Genomic DNA, 17540 nt, shown 5'->3' with positions numbered 1-17540 from the left:
ACTATATAAATGGTTTTTAAACATTATTGATGGGAAGCCGTTACAATGCTCCAGACATGTTTTCTGCTTGGATGTAAATTAATTTATAAAATACACAACCAAAATCAAAATATCAAAACTGTATCTTTATTTTCTTTTCCTGCCTTTTCATTCTTCTAATATAAAACCGCCTTTTTATCCTCGTATTTTACATTTCCCGTAGTCACTATAATCGACAGATCGGCTTTTTTATTCCTTCCAGATTTCACGAATCGAGGACATATAAATATCGAAGATCCAAAAGGCGGATTTTACAACTAAAGGACGAAAATGTACAAATACGACCAAAAAGGCAGATTTTATATTAAGACTAAAAAAGTGGAAATCGCAAAATAGAGGGACCATTTTGATATTTATACCAAAACAAAACCCCATCCATAAGGTGTCTTCTCTTACAATAGAAACTTGTGTTGCTGAAAAATGTAAATTACATATTTAGATGGCCTTTGGGCATGCAAATACTAAAACCTAACCAACATAAATTTTACTTAACGCCATATTAATATTGGAAATTACTCGAGTTCAGAAAATGTAAGTGAATGCCCTTTTCTTTTTGAAAATAATTCATTAGAATTTATACAGCTTTCTTAGCCATGGATAGAAGTAAATTATTTTTTAAAAATTATTAAATCTACTTATATACACTTATAAAAAAAAGTTAATTATATACATTCAAAATTACATGGAAACAATGTTAATGCTTACAAGACTACAGTTCAACTACAAGGTATCACCTGAACCCTACACCCAAAACAAAGTTGATAAAAAGTAGCTAGATCATCAAAATTTTCAATTTTCAGAAAAGAAAACAAGGGTTCGTGTTTAGGCTACAAGATGACATGTTTGATTGTTTCTATTGAATTCTCTAACTCCAAGAATCAAGTATTGTTTCAAGCTTGGTTACCAATCGATCACAGAGAGGCAACCTTGCTCTACAAACTTTTAGCAAAGCAATAACAATCTAAATTCTTTCCACAAATGTCAGCTCAGGAAACAAAAAAAAAAGTATGGTCTACTTGGAATTATTAGTAAAATGTGAGATGCTACTAACCAAGCGAATCAAACAATTCACTGAGATACCGCACATCAATTAAATGGAAAGTCAATCACATATCACTACTCAGATAAACGTTTTCAAATATCATAGCATTTGAAAGATTTTTAAAGATGAAATCACCAATGCTACGCCTTGAAGCCTTTGATACTAGGCAGATCGAAAATCAGTATTTTCCCAGCTGAATTTTTGTATTAAGACCTATATACCATGGGGACCTGCATATAATGTTTGATGTCATAAAGGCTAGAGTGGTTACTATGTTAACAAGTAATATGACATATAACAATTTCTAAGGATAAACACAGCATACCGAATAACTATCGGAAAAACGGCCGATATTGACCAATATTGGAGACTTTCCCTTGACATTCGTGTTTAAGCTTCATCAAGCACTGCAGAACAGAAATAACAACAATAAGAAAGGAGAAATATACTAGAGAAATATTTAAACAAGTAGAATCTTTTATGAACATTTTGCTGGGACTCATTGAAAGATAACAACACCCTTGATGACTGTTCTAACCAAAGAACCTAACTTACATTTAAATCCCTGGAAGTAAACATCCCTCTGAAGAACTCAAATAAACATTATCATCCTTATGTTGATAGTCTTGTCCATATCACGGACACTTGTACTCATTGGCCTTCCACAAAAGAGAAAAAAAAAATTTCTATCTCATTTATTAAGCAATTACATATCATCATAGCACACAACAGCTTCAAGAACACAGCATGTGAGTTTCAATAATTCTTCAGCCCTAGATTGGAACTCCAAGCTTAATCATAATCAAATTATGAAAAATATAAAACTGAGACAATTACAGTTCTATCAGACAATTAATTTGAACATGAATTCAAACATATCAATACACGTACTGATTGATTTGAACTCCATAAATTTAGCATGCTCCCTTGCAAACAAATTCAGTCAGACAAAATATTTGATAATTCTCTGTGATCATCATAATTAAATTTTACTTTAACTTTTGAATTTTTTAAACAGTGGTATTAGAGTCATGTCCCTTTGAAGTTGATCATAGCCAAATTTCTGTCATAACTAAAGTTAGTCAACAAATTCAAGGGCAACTTGAGAATATCAGATAAATGTTTCTTTTATTTACAAAACAGGTATATAAGTTCAGATCCTTGGTTTATATATGAACGAGAGCAATATCTTGACAAAGTTTAAAGGGACCTCTGCAATGACCATCGAAATATAAATAAACAGGCCATTCTTCTTAAATAACTGATGCAGAGATGATAGGGCTGTGAATAGATTGTTTTGGGGTTCAGAAGGGACAAATCTAATTGCTTCAGGGCCATTAAGCCAGAAAGTGAAGGCCTGGGCCTTTTTCCCTGGTAAAATTAGTACAAAGCTACCCATTCCTAGTACAAATATATGGATTGTCACAAACAAATCTAAGCTATCAAGAAAATGAAAGTCATCAGCATTTCATTCCCCTTTACAAGTAATTCCAGGTAAAAAATAAAAAATAAAAAAAAAATCTCACTGTGTTGATTTGGACTCCTGAATAGATCCTTAACCCATATGACTCACTGGTAAATTAAAATTTTGGTCATCTCACCGTGTTAATATGACAGGCAGGAAGATCATGCAACGGAAGCAAAATAATCAAGTTATTCCAGAGAACTCAAACCCAATCTAATTTAAGATCAACATTGACTCAACCATTTAATAAATAAGCAAATATCAGATAGGGTTGGTCTTCCTCAAGCACAGATAGGTTATGCTCAATTTGCATTATATTATGATACTACAAGGGAAAATATTTGGACAAGTCACTAGATCCTGATCTGGATGATTAACCATCCAACAGGAAGAATGAATCTCCAAAGGCAGCAAAACTAAGTTAAATCAGCAGACTTGAAAAGGGATTATCACTTCAATGGCAAGGGAGAGAACCAAATTCAAATTCTACATCCCGAACTCCTTACAGCCATTGAAATCCAATTCTCGTCTTCTTCTCTGCCTACTAGAATGATCCCTAGGCCAACTTAGGCATCAGACAATCCCCAATTGAAAATCTTCAACAATGAAAACCTTTGCTATCCTTTATGTACATCAAATCAAAAATGCTCGAGGTAGACTCGGCAACTCAAAAACATAAAAGTTGGTCACACAGTTGAAAACCTTTGCTTCTTGAACCACAGATACCTGCAATCATAGTGAATGAGTAGACAAGGTAACAAGCAACAATAAAAATAGCATTCCTCAAATGTCTGATCTAAAAGTTGGTCACACAGTTGAATGCGAATAAGTTCAAATAAAAGATAAGCACCTGAAATTTTCTGTAGCTAGAAAAAGTTGGAAAGTAATACCACATCTTGTGTAAAGAACAAACAAAAAGAATATTGAGAACAAATTAATTCTTATGTGATAGATCATATCAAACAGAACTGGAAAAGACATTCAGATGGAAATTAAAATAATTCTAGCGAGAACTTACAAACTATATTTCCTTCTGACCGACATTGAACTTTGCAATGAAGAAACCGATTGTATCAAGTGTAGATGATGGATCAAACCTCTGAACAAGTTCTGCTTCACTTTCAGTCAACCATTCCCTGCATGACAAGTGGAAGAAAAATAAGAGGTCTAACATGCTGCATAAAAAAATATAATCAGGGTACCAAGGAATGGCCTTTGTCAAATATTCGGAACAGCAGAGGTAAACAAGTGACTGCAGCATATACATTTAGTTCCCTTCTGGAACTTGAACGACATATAAAAATATGTCTGGCATATGTACCAGTGCAACTCATGTGGGCTGACCTACAAATGCATATAAGTCTTAAATTCTCTTAAAAAATGTGGTCTAGTGCCAAGAACTATGAGTCTCAGCCTATTTATATATGTAGTATTGTACTGAAAAATGAATTATTTAATATCTATTTTGGCTGCATTTGATGTTTAGTCAACTCTAGCTTAACGTTTTTTCTTTTGCAATAAATTTTGTAACACAAAAATACTCTAATTTAATTTAGTTTTATAGCTGATGAAAACAAAATTCACTATTCTTGCATTATTATTCATTTCTATATCATGAAAAGTAATTACTCGATGATTTATTCAAAACTAAATGCACCTTTATTACAAGAATCACTATTATCAGACTAAGAACGCCAACTAATACATTAACCTTTTAATTAACAATGAAATGTTCTAACTGTCTCACTTTCTTGCCTCTAGTTCCCAAATTTTTATTTTATTTATTTATTTATTTGGCAATTGCATTAAATGTTAGCATTGTCCTTATAGGATATTTATCTATATATATGGAACCAAAAATACCTAGACAAACAATAAGAGTGAATACTGTTGATGATATGCCCATTTTCAATGAAACATAACGCCATGCTTTGTGAAGTGTCACATGAATAACATAAAATGATCCTGAAGTAGATCAAGCCAGTGTCCATATGTAATTATTTCGTGACTATTATTTGAAGTGCCATAATCAATGATTTTAGTAGATCGAGAATAATGACATCTGAAACTAAAGACAACTACGCTAGCAATTTTTATTTATAACTAACATCAACTCTAATAATATGCGTATAAGCCTGTTCGGGTTCCAAGTGTCATGGGAAAACAAAAACAACTTACTCCACAAATTTCCCATCAAACAGGTCACACTGACCAACAAGGCCTGGTCCTCCAATTCTGGGATCCTAGCAAATTTTCAAATGATAAAAAAGAATTAGAGGCAAGAAACCATGTGTTCACAACTTGGATCAAGAATCTGAAGCATTTGCTGCATCACCATTGGTAATAATTTATTATGCAATTAAAAACATGGGGTATACCATATAAAACTAACTAATATCTTGATATGTGGATATAGATGTGCAGCCAATATTACAGCTGTATGCTGAGAATGGTTTTAGTTCAGGATGCCTCCCAAGCATTTATTTAACTGCTAAATGCAATGCAATTTTTCCATTCTGAAAGTGAGCTTAAGCAACACTACCTGAGCAGCCAACGAGAGGAACTCATATTTATCTAAAGCATATCGAACCAAAGCCTCATTCTCTCCTGGATTTATAGTACATCTGAAATCACAAGCAACACTTTTATTATCAGGGTCAATCATCATGCATCTACTACAATAGTAGGCACCAATTATGAGTGTGCCCCATACAAAACTATATGCAGCAAAACCCAAATGGTTGATATTCTTCCAATTGATGGAAAACAGTAAACAAAATTCCAGTACATCAACGAATTTTTAAAATTTTAAAAAAAAAAACCCGAAGCAGTAAGTACAATATTACAAATTGGATTCAACTTTCTCAAACGAAAATAAATGGTCTACATTTGCATATACTGCAGAGATGTATCTGAGTATCATTTGACGGACATGCAATACTACATTCTAATTTCTTAAAATCATTTTCAAATGCAGGGAAACCATGATGTTTACTGTTTATGATAACACCCTTGCTAACTAGTTGCTAATCATCATGAAAATCTCCTCTCCTGCTCATCTAAATTTGATTAGGATGATTGATCAAATAGATCTTAATGTCAAGTTTACAGAAATTTATACATAGTAAAAAAAGTCAATTAGTCACTTTGGTCCAACAAAGCAAGCGTCACAATGCCAAGACAGCAAGGACGACTAATGTTCTAACTAGAAATCATTTGGAAATAAATAAATTTTTAAAAAAAAACTAAAAGCTCAATAGCGAAAGAAAGAATAAGTGACTGAAGTCACAAGCAAAAGGCAAGCATACATAAGTCAAAAGATGCCATTCACAACATGGTGATATATTGAAATTAAAGCATACTGTGCCCATGCAGCAAATTACATGAATTTTATAACCATAAGACAATGAAACTGACAAACAGTGAAAAATGGCTTGGTGGGTCATGGGACGATCAAAAGCACAATTAAGAATGATAGAATACAACTAATTTCACAAAAGTCTGCTAGAAGAACCGGCAGAATCCTCTTGGTTGAAAACTAGATAGTAGATACTACTAATGAAGATAAACCAAATTTTCACCACTTCAGATATCATTAAGGATTATTTGAAACTACAGATACACTATAACACCCACTGGTTTAAAAATCAACAAGATATGTGCCAACAATGAGGTTTCTGAGTAAAAGCTTTTAGAAGGAAAAGAAGCCAGTTGATGCCTAAAACTATTAGTCAAACACTGCCAACTCAAAAAAGCAGGCTTTCTAAAGAGCATTGAAAATTGAACTAGGTAAACTATAGAAATTGTACTACATACTCACGTAGAGTACACTATGACACCCCCAGGGCGAACTAGTTGAACAGCGCGGTCAAACATCCTTCTCTGATACTTAGCATGATGCGTCAAAGACATTAATGTCTCCTGAAATTACACAATAGCGTGTGAACTTCAAAAAGTCCAAGCGAACATAATTTAGAAAGCTCTGTCCAGTGGATGTTAATTCAAACACACACATGAATAATTTACCTTATAAATGCAAAAGACAATTGATTACAATTATTACACTGGCATAAATAAAACAATCATTTTCCATTTATTTTTACCACACAAATGCACGAACACTTTTGACACATGACACTAAGAAAATCAGTCTTACTTTTCAAAACATTAATTTACAGGTTGCGTTTGATTCAGATTTTCAGTTACGGTTGAAGATAAAACAAACAATTCGACCAACATGAAAATAAAATCCTAAACTAGATAGCCAATGAATTCAACCAAGCATTAGGGGGAAAAATCAGTTAACTGGGAGAAAGCCAACAATTATTCATAAAAAGAAGTCCCTTATTCACATCAATCATGATGTTTATAAAGAGTTAATTATTCACAAAACAAATAGATCCATAAAACTCTTACACCTCAATATTTAAATTAAAATAAACTTCTATTTAACTCAAACTCCTAGGTCGAACTCAAGATAAGACTCCAAATAAGACTAATTAAGCTATAGATAAGATAATACATGTCCGATCAGACGCATTCTATGATAGCAAAGTTGGCTTGATCCTCTCTCTGGTGTCTTCATCAACAAGCGTACACTATAATCTCACCAAATACAACATCATAAATTTCAAGTGAAGGGAAACTATGTAAAGGAAACAAGTCAATCATAATTGGAAGTTAGTACAAAGATGATAAATCACATCATGGCTAATGTTTTTAAACAGGAAGCTTTTCCCCGGAAACATCACGAGAATATCATGTATATGTCCAAGTAATTACATATAAAATAAAAGATAAATAAATTGAAATTTTCATGACCTTCATTAAGGGTTCAGAATAAAGGTTACACTACTTTTTATTTATATGATATGTTCCTAATTGAATTTAATTTCATTTCATTTCATCTTTATTCAAAGAAGAACAAGTCAAATTGCCTACTGTGAAATCATCAGGAAAATATGCTGTCAAATTAAATCAAAAAATAATTCTCAATGTTAAATGGTTCTTCTATAGTGTTAGTAATCAACACACACACAAAAATGAAATAAGTTCAAGTTTATATTAAAACAAAATCTAAGTAATTGTCGATCATTGTGAATCAAATACTTTATTCTTCTATTTTTTGACTTGACTCTAATTCCGAACTGTTAGAATTGTGTAAATTTCCAATTATTGACATTGGTAACAGTTAGAATTATGTAATAGTTTAGATTAGTTGATGGGCCATATTGAGCCCATACCACAAAACCCTAATATTTTTCTATATATATCATTGTACTATTTTCCTAACTTGAATATACAAACTATTTTTCCTATCATCACATGGTACCAGAGCACTGGGTTAAACCCTAGCTGCCACCCAAAACCCTAACCACTGCCACCACTCCAAACCCTAGCCTTCAACTCACCACTGTCACCTCTACCACCGCTCATCTCTCGCCGTTCCCGTTGTTCTACGGACATCTGGTGATATTTCTCAGCCCTCAGCAGTGATGCCCTTGTCTCATTACTGAAGGATTTATCTCTTCATCGTCATGTCTTCGTCTGATGATTCTTTAATTAAAAATCTCCATTATACCTCACAAAAGTTAGATGGGAGAAACTATGTTTTTATGGCACAGATTTTGAGTAGTTCCTTATCGCTCATAAGAAATCATCGTACCTCACGACAGATCCGCCCAACTCTAACGATGCTGATTAGCTTGCTAAGGATGCTGCACTTCGCTCATGGTTGACCGATAGTATAGAGCCGGATATTGCCCAAAGTGTAGTGATGTTGACAACTGCAAAGGCAATTTAGGAAATGTGCAGATTGACATATGGAAATGAAAAAAACATCTCCCGTGTTTTTGAGTTATATGAGCAACTATTTACAGGTTCTCAAGGTGATCATACCACCCCTCAGTTCTTCACTCACATCTGTAGCCTGTTGGATGAGCTAGATATTTACCAACTGTTAGTTCTTGATCTAGCCACCCTTCGTTGTTACTAGAATGAAGTTGTGGTTATCGCATATCTTTCCAGACTCCCTCTTGAGGTGCAAAACCAGGTGAAGGGTTCTATTTTGAGTTTTAAGAGAATGCTTGATCTTGTTGTTGTTTATGCTCGCGTGCTTTGCCTGTTTCTTAAATCCACATCTCCTATCGCCCATTGTGTCCTCTGATCAGTATGTTTCCAGGCTTCTCGTGAGCATGGTAAAGGCTTCTCTCATGGTGGTCGAGAAACCGGTCATGGTGATTCTCGGGATAGGTTTGTCAGCCTTTTGTCGACGAACAGGCCACACTGAGGATCGTTGTTGGGATAAGCATGATCACCAGCAGTGGCTAATGTTAGTACAGAGATGGCCGATTCGTAACCCACTTCCGGTGCTAAACAGTTAGTCACTATCTCTCAGGCTGACTTTGCGGGATTCTAGCAGCTACAGGGAACAACTTCCCATACCACAGTCTCTTCTCTGTTTCCTTAGGTAATGCCCTTCTTACTTTAAGGGACAATTCCTCGATTATGAACTCTAGTTGGTCGTTATTTGATCTAGTTCATGTGACCTTTTTCCATTTTCACTGCATTTTTCAGGATCGGCAAACGGGGAAGAGGATTGGTTTAGGGCGTAATCGTGGTGACGGCGTGTATAAGTTAGTGCGTGATGATATTCCTCGTGGTTTGGCAACTTTTGTTTCTAACTCTGAGTCATCACTCATGAAGGTTTAAAAAGGCGAAAGGCGTATTTGAGGCATTTTGCTTTTATGAGGCGAGGCGGTCCGAGGCATAAGCCTCAACAAAAAACTGAAAATTGTAAATAATAAATTAATAATTGATAAAATAGGATTGGAGATAATTATCAATTATCAATTATCATTAAAAATAATTATTTATATAATAACTTATCAAGAAAATATTTTTAAATAATTTGTAGATAATTAATAAAGAATAATAATTAATTTTTATTAATCATTAGTGTTAAATTAATATTTAAATTATACATATTTTTAATAATTTTAATAATTTTTATATCTTTAATACATATTTTTTAAAAATTTTGTAATTAAAATATATAAGGAATAATCTCAGTCATTATTAAAAATATAATTTGTAATTAATTATTATTTTAGAATAATCTCAGCTGTTGGAAATATAGTACCACATCGGTTGTGTGATAGAAGTGTAATGAGTTTATATATAAGTATAAGGGTTGAGGCACTAAGTCTTGAGACTTTTTGGTGTAAGACCCCTAAGCCCATATAGGGCCCACTAGTACCAAAAATATAAAATCTAACATTGTATCAGAGCAATATACTGGAGCCCAATATATATTTACACAAGTGGTATACAAGTCCATGTGTGTAGGACCTCTAAGACACAAGTAGTGTACAAGTCCATGTGTGTAAAACCTCCATGTAAGTAGGACCTCTGAGACACAAGTAGTGTACAAGTCCATGTGTGTAGGACCTCTAAGACACAAAGTAGTATACAAGTCCTGGTAAACAGACCTCTGGTGTACAAGTCTAAGCAAGTTCGACCAAGTTAAACTTGAGGGAGGGTGTTGGAAATATAGTACATCGGTTGTGTGATAAAAGTGTAATGAGTTTATATATAGGTATAGTGGTTGAGGCACTAAGTCTTGAGACTTTTTGGTGTAAAACCCCTAAGCCCATATAGAGCCCATATAGGACCCACTACTACCAAAAATATAAAATCTAACATATCTTATTAATCATATGTCTTTCTGTGCCCCTGCGGGGAGAAGTCCCTCTACGTCGTCTTTTACCTGATACTGAGTTGTTTCGCTTGTTCCCTCATGTTTTCAGTTGTGTTGATTTTGTTCAGGATTTAACTCCTAGTTTATATAAGTTGTGCCCATGCCCACGCACTTAAATGTGTTTTTGTTGGATATTCGCGCACCCAACGTGAATACCGTTTGTAACACCCGACTAGTCGAAAGTACTATATGTCTATGGATGTCATATTTTTTAAGTCTCAATCATTTTTTTCTTACTCGGTTACTCACAATATGTTGACTACATTGTCTGATATTGTTCTTCACATCCCAATTTCGATCCCTCCACTTGTGCCTAAGCCTAGTGCTACGCCTCGTCCAATGGATACAGATGATGGCCGCTTTAGACAGGTTAGTCATCGCCGCCAACATGTACCACCGTCAAAGGTATTCGTTCTTATACCTCCAGTCGTCTCCCTAGACCAAGCAAATTTGTCTCTTAATCTTCCCATTGCCCTTCGCAAAGGTATTCGTTCTTATACCAAACATCCCATCTCACTTTTTTGTTTTTATAATGATCTTCACCCGTCCTTCTGCATTTTTGCTTTCCTTGTCTGCTAAGTCAATCCCACGGAACTACCAGGATGCATGTCTCCTTCCGCAACGGGAAGCGGCAATGGATTAGGAAATAAAAGCCGTAAGATCTCGTGGTACATGAGAGCTCGTGCCTCGCTATGCTGATGCCAGCGCCATCACTTGCCGATGGGTCTTCTCTGTCAAGCACAAAGCTGATGATACAGTTGATCGCTACAGCGCCCCGTTTGGTGGCCCGTGGTTTTACTCAGACTTATGGTGTCGATCATGCTGAGACTTTTTCACCGGTTGCTCATTAGAATTCCATTCGCATCCTACTATAGGTCACTATGAATCGATCGTGAGTACTCTGTTAACTTGATGTGATGAATGCCTTTTTCTATGCATACTTAGTTGAGACAATTTTATGGAGCAACCTTCGAGGTATATTGCTCAGAGGGAGAATCTAGTCTGCCAGCTCAACAAAGCGATCTATGGTCTGAAATAGAGTCCTCATGCGTGGTTTGAAAGTTTAGTGTAATTGTATTTGCAAACGGTTTTCATAGGTGCAATGTGGATCACTTTGTGTTCTATAAGAACATTTCATCTGGACGTGTTGTACTTACGGTATTTGTCAATGACATCATGTTGACGGGTAACAATCGTCAGGATATTCAGAGACCTAAAGAGCATTTAATGAAACATTTTGTTACACGAGACATGGAATGACCCAAATACTTCCTTGATATTGAGTTTACATATGCCAAAAGAAAGATGACGCTCTCACAACAGAAAGTATGTTTTAGATTTACTTGCAGAGACTGGTTTATTGGGTTGTAAACCAAAGAGTACACCTATTGAGCAGTCAACACCTTTCTAGGAGAAACCTTCCCCGTCTCTCAATGATGCGGATCAATAAAGACGTTTGATTAGCAAGCTCATTTATCTAATACTTACTCGTCCTGATATATCTTACACAGTTGGACTCCTGAGTCAGTTTATGCATAAGCCACGAGAAATTCACTAGCAGGATACTCTGAGAGTTCTTGCATATGTTAAAAGAGCTTTCGGCAAAAGTTTTCTCTACAAGAATCATGATCACCTCGACATTGCAGCCTATTCTAACTGGGGTTATACTGGCGATAAGTGAGAAAAAGTCTACATCGGGCTTCTGTACATAAGTCGGTTGAAACTTGATTACTTGGCAAGTAAAAAACAGAATGTGATTTCCAGATCGAGTGCCGAAGCAAAGTATAGATCGATGGCACAGACATCTTGTGAGATGCTTTAGGTGCAGTCTCTTCTATTTGAGTTGGGATTCCCCATCACAATACCTATGCAGATGTTGTGTGATAACCAAGCCACCATCTCATTGCAAATAATCCAACATTCCATGAGCATACCAAGCATGTGTAGGTTAATTGTCACTATGTTCGTGATATGATATGAAGGGAGTCATCTCTACGCCATACACCCAATCGCCTGAGCAACTCGCGGATATCTTCACCAAGGATTTAAATGTTAAAGCCTTTAGTAATCTATATAACAAGTTGGGCATGCTTGATATATATACTCCAATTTGAGGGGGAGTGTTAGAGTTATGATATAGTTTAGATTGGTTAATAGGCCATATTGGACCCATACCACAAAACCCTAATATTTCTCTATATATACCCTTAAACTCCTTTCCTAACTTGAATATACAAACTATTTTTGTTATAATCACAGCAACCTTTCTAAGGCAAATCGATCATAACTCAACTAATGACAATCATGAGTAAAAATGTCATGTTTTTCAGTCATCAATAAACAATCTACCGAATAGTCAACCAATAACCACAAAAAATACAAAACCTAATTTCAATACTGGTGTGTTGCTAATGTTCCAATTGTTTTGACATTTTGAAAGTCCCACATTAACCACATCTGGCTTATAATGGGGAGCAAATAGTCAACCTTAATTTCAAAAATCAGCCAAAATTGGTCCTAACTTCAGTTTCATAAAAGAAACAGCCAAAATCCAAGACAACTAGGTTACCTAACTTAATACACCCAAAGTTCCGTTATAGCATCAATAAAGTTTCCACAAACAGCCCACCTACATTAATAACAGCTGCAGCCCATGATGTCCATCAAAATGTATGATCATAACTGCCAACATTCCATGGGTGGAAATTAAAAGATTATGAAACCTAAATATTGACCAATGTGATTTTCCAAAAATGATTAATATAAGAATAATATTAATGACCATATAATTCTTGTATTTGTTTCCACACATATTATCTTCAATGATTATTTCTTTTTCATAGATTATTAACAATCTTGCCTTGAATTTTAATAGAGCAATATTGTGTTCACGGATTTAAATCGAGGACACAAGCTTTTGCACATGAATGAATTTTTTTCTTTTTGTGTGTGCATGTGTGGGCATGGGCAGCTATATTAACTAGCCAGCAAAATACAGGAGTACAAACAAAGCATGAAGCATTTTTGCCAAACAGGAAAATACAAGAAAGAAGATTTATGATAGATTAGAATGTCATCCAACATGACCCTAGTTGACTAAAATGCCCTTGGGAATCTGCTTCCCAACATTTATGTTAGAAGCACCACTGCCTAGCATAAACCATCAACCATATCCCTTGAGACTCTAGAATTTTGTATCCCCATCTATTGGGTGAGCTGATTTTCTTTTATTGATCATAGGTTCAATAGTTTGATATTCGAATTTATTTTGTGCATAGCAATCATTGTGTGATTTATATAATGTCACGTTATTATTATTGTACACATAATGAAATTAATTCTATAAATATAATTATAGGGGAGCATATAAGTTAGCATTATAAAACAAATAATATCTTGCTTTCAAAAAAGTCCATGAAGGCAGTTTAGATAATGAAGGTATTAAAAGATAAGATTAACATAAAACAGCAAATTCAATGGAAAAAGAAATCAGAGGAAGTAGAGAAAGGTTTGTCTATCTTTCTAGAAATTGTTACCTCCCCAGCAAATAATCGAGGTCTTAAACCAAGAGCAGAACATGGGGCATCAAGGAGAACCCGATCAAAACTGTTCGGAAAATAACCCTTTGAAGTCCTAACTCTACCGCCCATGCAATGATTTCTACCTGGTCCATTTCTTTTGTGGACTGCTTTCAACCTGTCTTCAGATTGATTAAGTTGCATTTTGCCATCCGTCTTTCTGCCATTTTCTGAATCACTAATTATATTAGGTTCCAAACAAACTAACAAAACTTTAATGAGGATAATACTTTACTAGTGATCCATTATATTCTGCCATCTAATGATTATCTTCTCCTTAGGGAATATTGGCAAACATTTCATTGATGATTTAGATGTTTAGACTCTTGAAAGTAAGAAGAGGTCAAAACAAACCTTAAAATATCAAATAACTCCAAACATGAGCATGTATTGATCATGATGATACAAACTAGAAAAATTAAAATGGTTCCAAATATTTCAAATTAAATGTTTGTTCCTGTTAGATTTAGATGCCATAGGTAAATTAAGACAAAGTACATATCAAGTTTTGTCATTCTCTAGAGAAACATCTCAGTACAAGTTCAAAGAAATAAGGAAAATCCATTAATATGATGCATAATGCAAGTGTGGCAACAGCCAAATTTTATGCAATTGAAATTTAAAGCTTCATGCATCATGGAGTACACGTTACCAAGACCAAGAACTCATTAGAGCTCAAGACTTCACTTGTTGGAGCACTTCTAGAGTTCAATGTATAAACAGAAATGAATAATATATCAGGATAAGTTTGGAAGATGCCCACTGCTCTTTACGCTGAAAAGATTTCTAAGGATTGGACGGAATTCTTAAATTCCTCTGCAGTAAATGCAATCAGACCTGGTCATTGGTAATTATTGCTCCACCCTTAAGTGCTTCTAATATACTTATATACCTCTACAGAAATGGTCATTAAGCTACATCAACTAAAATGCTGACTGTGCACACAAAGATGGACACAACTTTTAATGAACAGAGAAGAAAATAAGAAGAACAACTATTCTCTACCTGTTTGCATCAATTTAGTACCATTCCTGCATTTGGTCATATCATTATTTTTCATTTCTTCATTTGGAGATCCAACTGTTCCAGTCACTACAGGATTCAGAACCTCCAAGTCCAAAATTTCAACTCCAACATCCAGAATTTCCTTCACTTGGCAAACAGATTTAAGAGCATCAAGCTTGTATGCATTAATACAAGTCAAACCCATCTCTGTGGCCAACTTCATAATATCCAGTACCTGCAATAGAAAAAAGTTTATTCAGAACAAAAACTAAATCCACAGCTCATAAAAGTATTGTTGCAAACTACTTTCTCATCCTCCCCAAGGGCATTCTTTGATGCGCTAAGCAAGACCTGCAAATAAAATGCAGATTCATTCCAAATACAACCATGTCCATGAAGTATCCAATGTTCTCTAAACTGTTCATCAACACCACAAAAGAAGATTGCAAGTTGTAGATCAATTTACAAAAGCTTAGCTTGCCCACGTTGTTTGGGTGTAAGTTTAAAACTCGGTTTCCTATACATACTGTCTTCCACACATAATGACTTCTTAAATTTCTTATATCAAATGTGAGTTAGAGATGGTCGGTACCACATATTCTTATTTTTGCACAATATAAGAGGTTAGGATATGGAAGGGACTGCTAAAAGTATCCTTGAATTTCAATTAAAAGATCAGTCATTTTTCATTTTGTTTGAGGTTTGGTTATCTAAAAGGCCCCTTATCATAGCCCCTTACTATGGCTGTGAATCCATAGTATGCATATTGCATAGAGAATCACCAAGTTGCTAAATTGAGGAAGATGTGGTCAGTATCATAATAGAGGAGCATAAAGTTCCAGATAATATAATTGTCAAAATATACATCTAGTATAAGAATGATTGGAGAATACAGAAAACTGGCTTCTTATAATTAATGCAGATTCATAGATGTGCATCAAGAACCTTGAACAATGAACGAGGGAGAAACAAAGGTTATGTAAATTAGCTCATATATTAATTATTTGCCAAATAATTGCCAAGTTAGGACAAAATACTGAGCAAATAGATGTGGCACTGATCAAACCTTATTGTGAGATCTATCACAGGCAACAACTTCTCCCTTGTCCTTCATAAGGATAGCAATTGCAGTAGTTTTCCCTCCAGGAGCAGCACACATGTCTAGTATTTTTTCACCTTCTTGGGGTTCTAAGACATTATGATGTTAAACATGAATAGATATGTCACTCCCAAAAGAGTTCCAACAAATGAAACCAAAAGAACAGAAATCCAAAAAAGAATAAAAGCTAATGACACAACAATAATTGGATTGATAGCAAAAAAAATAGGTTCACAAAACTGAAATGCAATATTTGGCATAGGGATTGATGGTGGTTGTTATAATGTTTGGTTCTTTACCATTTCAGAAATACGTCTATTTATGTCAGCATTACATTATCGCTTTCAGATCCTATGTTTTGTTAGACAACATACAGTTTTATTTTTCACACATGTCTAACTTTTAAGTTATTACCAGAATTACCAGAACAAGAATTGTAATCACATGCGTTATGATTTCTACCATATTCAAAATCAGGGAACTTCAGTATCTACATGTACCACAAACCTGGAATCTGGTATGTTTGGGAAATATAATGGGATCTGTACTATTTAAATAAAAACCTTTATTTCATTTGAATTTGAGAAAGGGACTTCAACTGTATTTCCTTTGGTAGAGACTAGTTAAAAATTAAAATAATAAAATGCATATCATCAAAACATTTAGCATGCCTCACGGGTGAGAAAATAAATCCTAAAGCAGAACTCCCACAACCAGGCAGGAACGGGCCACATAATTGAAATTTGTGAAAAAGGACAAGCAAATACAAAATATTTCATGGATAAAAAGAACACAAATAAATGGAATCAGAGAAGCATACCCAGAACATGAGCAGTAACAATGCTGCAAGTTTCCTTTGAGGAATATCTCCTCAACCGAGAACATCTAAGAGAGAGAAAAGAGGAAGAATGTCAGTACGCATGCCAGGCAAGATGTTATTCTCTAGCAGTAGCAGTGTCGCCACTTCTAACAAAGGGATATAGGAACAACCTTAGCACAAAAACTAGCAACAGTTACATAAGAAAGTAAAAGCAAACTAACCTCGTGATGAGAGCCAATAGTTTTGCTGACATTTAAAGGAATCACATATGAAAATGGAAGGTTTCCTTTGATGGCTCAGTGATGAATTATTTTAACAGTCATCGGCAGCCAGATCAAAAGAAATAAAGGTTTGTGTGTGTGTGTGTGTGTGTGTGTGTGTGTGCGTGTGAGAGAGAGAGAGGGATGTTGCATGTATATGCCTAGCTGAGAATCTGTCAGGTTTAAGAAAGCTATGCTGACTTCTTCAGCTGAATTGCACATAACTCCTAAAATCTTTGGCCAGAATAGAAAGAAGGTAAGTGCAGTATGCCCAATATAGACAACCCATGGTGAAGCCATGCGTTAGGGTTTCTGACTGACCTCTAATTGATGCAAAGGGGTTTCTTTTGTAATAATGGCAGCAAAAATTTCCGATGGCCATGCACTGACTAAAAGCTTAGTAGGATTTTCTGTACAATTGGAAGATCTCAGTAAAGGTATAAAGCAAAATACCCAAAAGGTAACATATGTAA

The 17540-nt window shown here is 34.9% G+C and overlaps 1 protein-coding gene across 1 annotated transcript; it reads right to left on the bottom strand.

Moving 5' to 3' along the window:
• Positions 1–1086: 1086 nt before the first annotated feature.
• On the bottom strand, positions 1087–16851 carry LOC120256156 (tRNA (cytosine(72)-C(5))-methyltransferase NSUN6-like). The gene is made up of 11 exons (XM_039263918.1): positions 16808–16851; positions 15955–16076; positions 14889–15123; positions 13842–14053; positions 6367–6467; positions 5089–5170; positions 4725–4789; positions 3566–3682; positions 1637–1740; positions 1407–1488; positions 1087–1311 (listed from the first exon to the last, which is right to left on the bottom strand). The coding sequence occupies exons 2-8, from the start codon at positions 16045–16047 to the stop codon at positions 3568–3570; spliced, it is 903 nt and encodes a 300-aa protein (XP_039119852.1). The 5' UTR covers positions 16048–16076; positions 16808–16851; the 3' UTR covers positions 1087–1311; positions 1407–1488; positions 1637–1740; positions 3566–3567.
• Positions 16852–17540: the final 689 nt, after the last annotated feature.

The sequence above is a fragment of the Dioscorea cayenensis genome, unplaced genomic scaffold (assembly GCF_009730915.1).
Source record: "Dioscorea cayenensis subsp. rotundata cultivar TDr96_F1 unplaced genomic scaffold, TDr96_F1_v2_PseudoChromosome.rev07_lg8_w22 25.fasta BLBR01001309.1, whole genome shotgun sequence".
Taxonomy (NCBI): domain Eukaryota; kingdom Viridiplantae; phylum Streptophyta; class Magnoliopsida; order Dioscoreales; family Dioscoreaceae; genus Dioscorea; species Dioscorea cayenensis.
The sequence above is the reverse complement of the archived record's forward strand: the minus strand, read 5'-3'. Positions and strand labels throughout refer to the sequence as shown.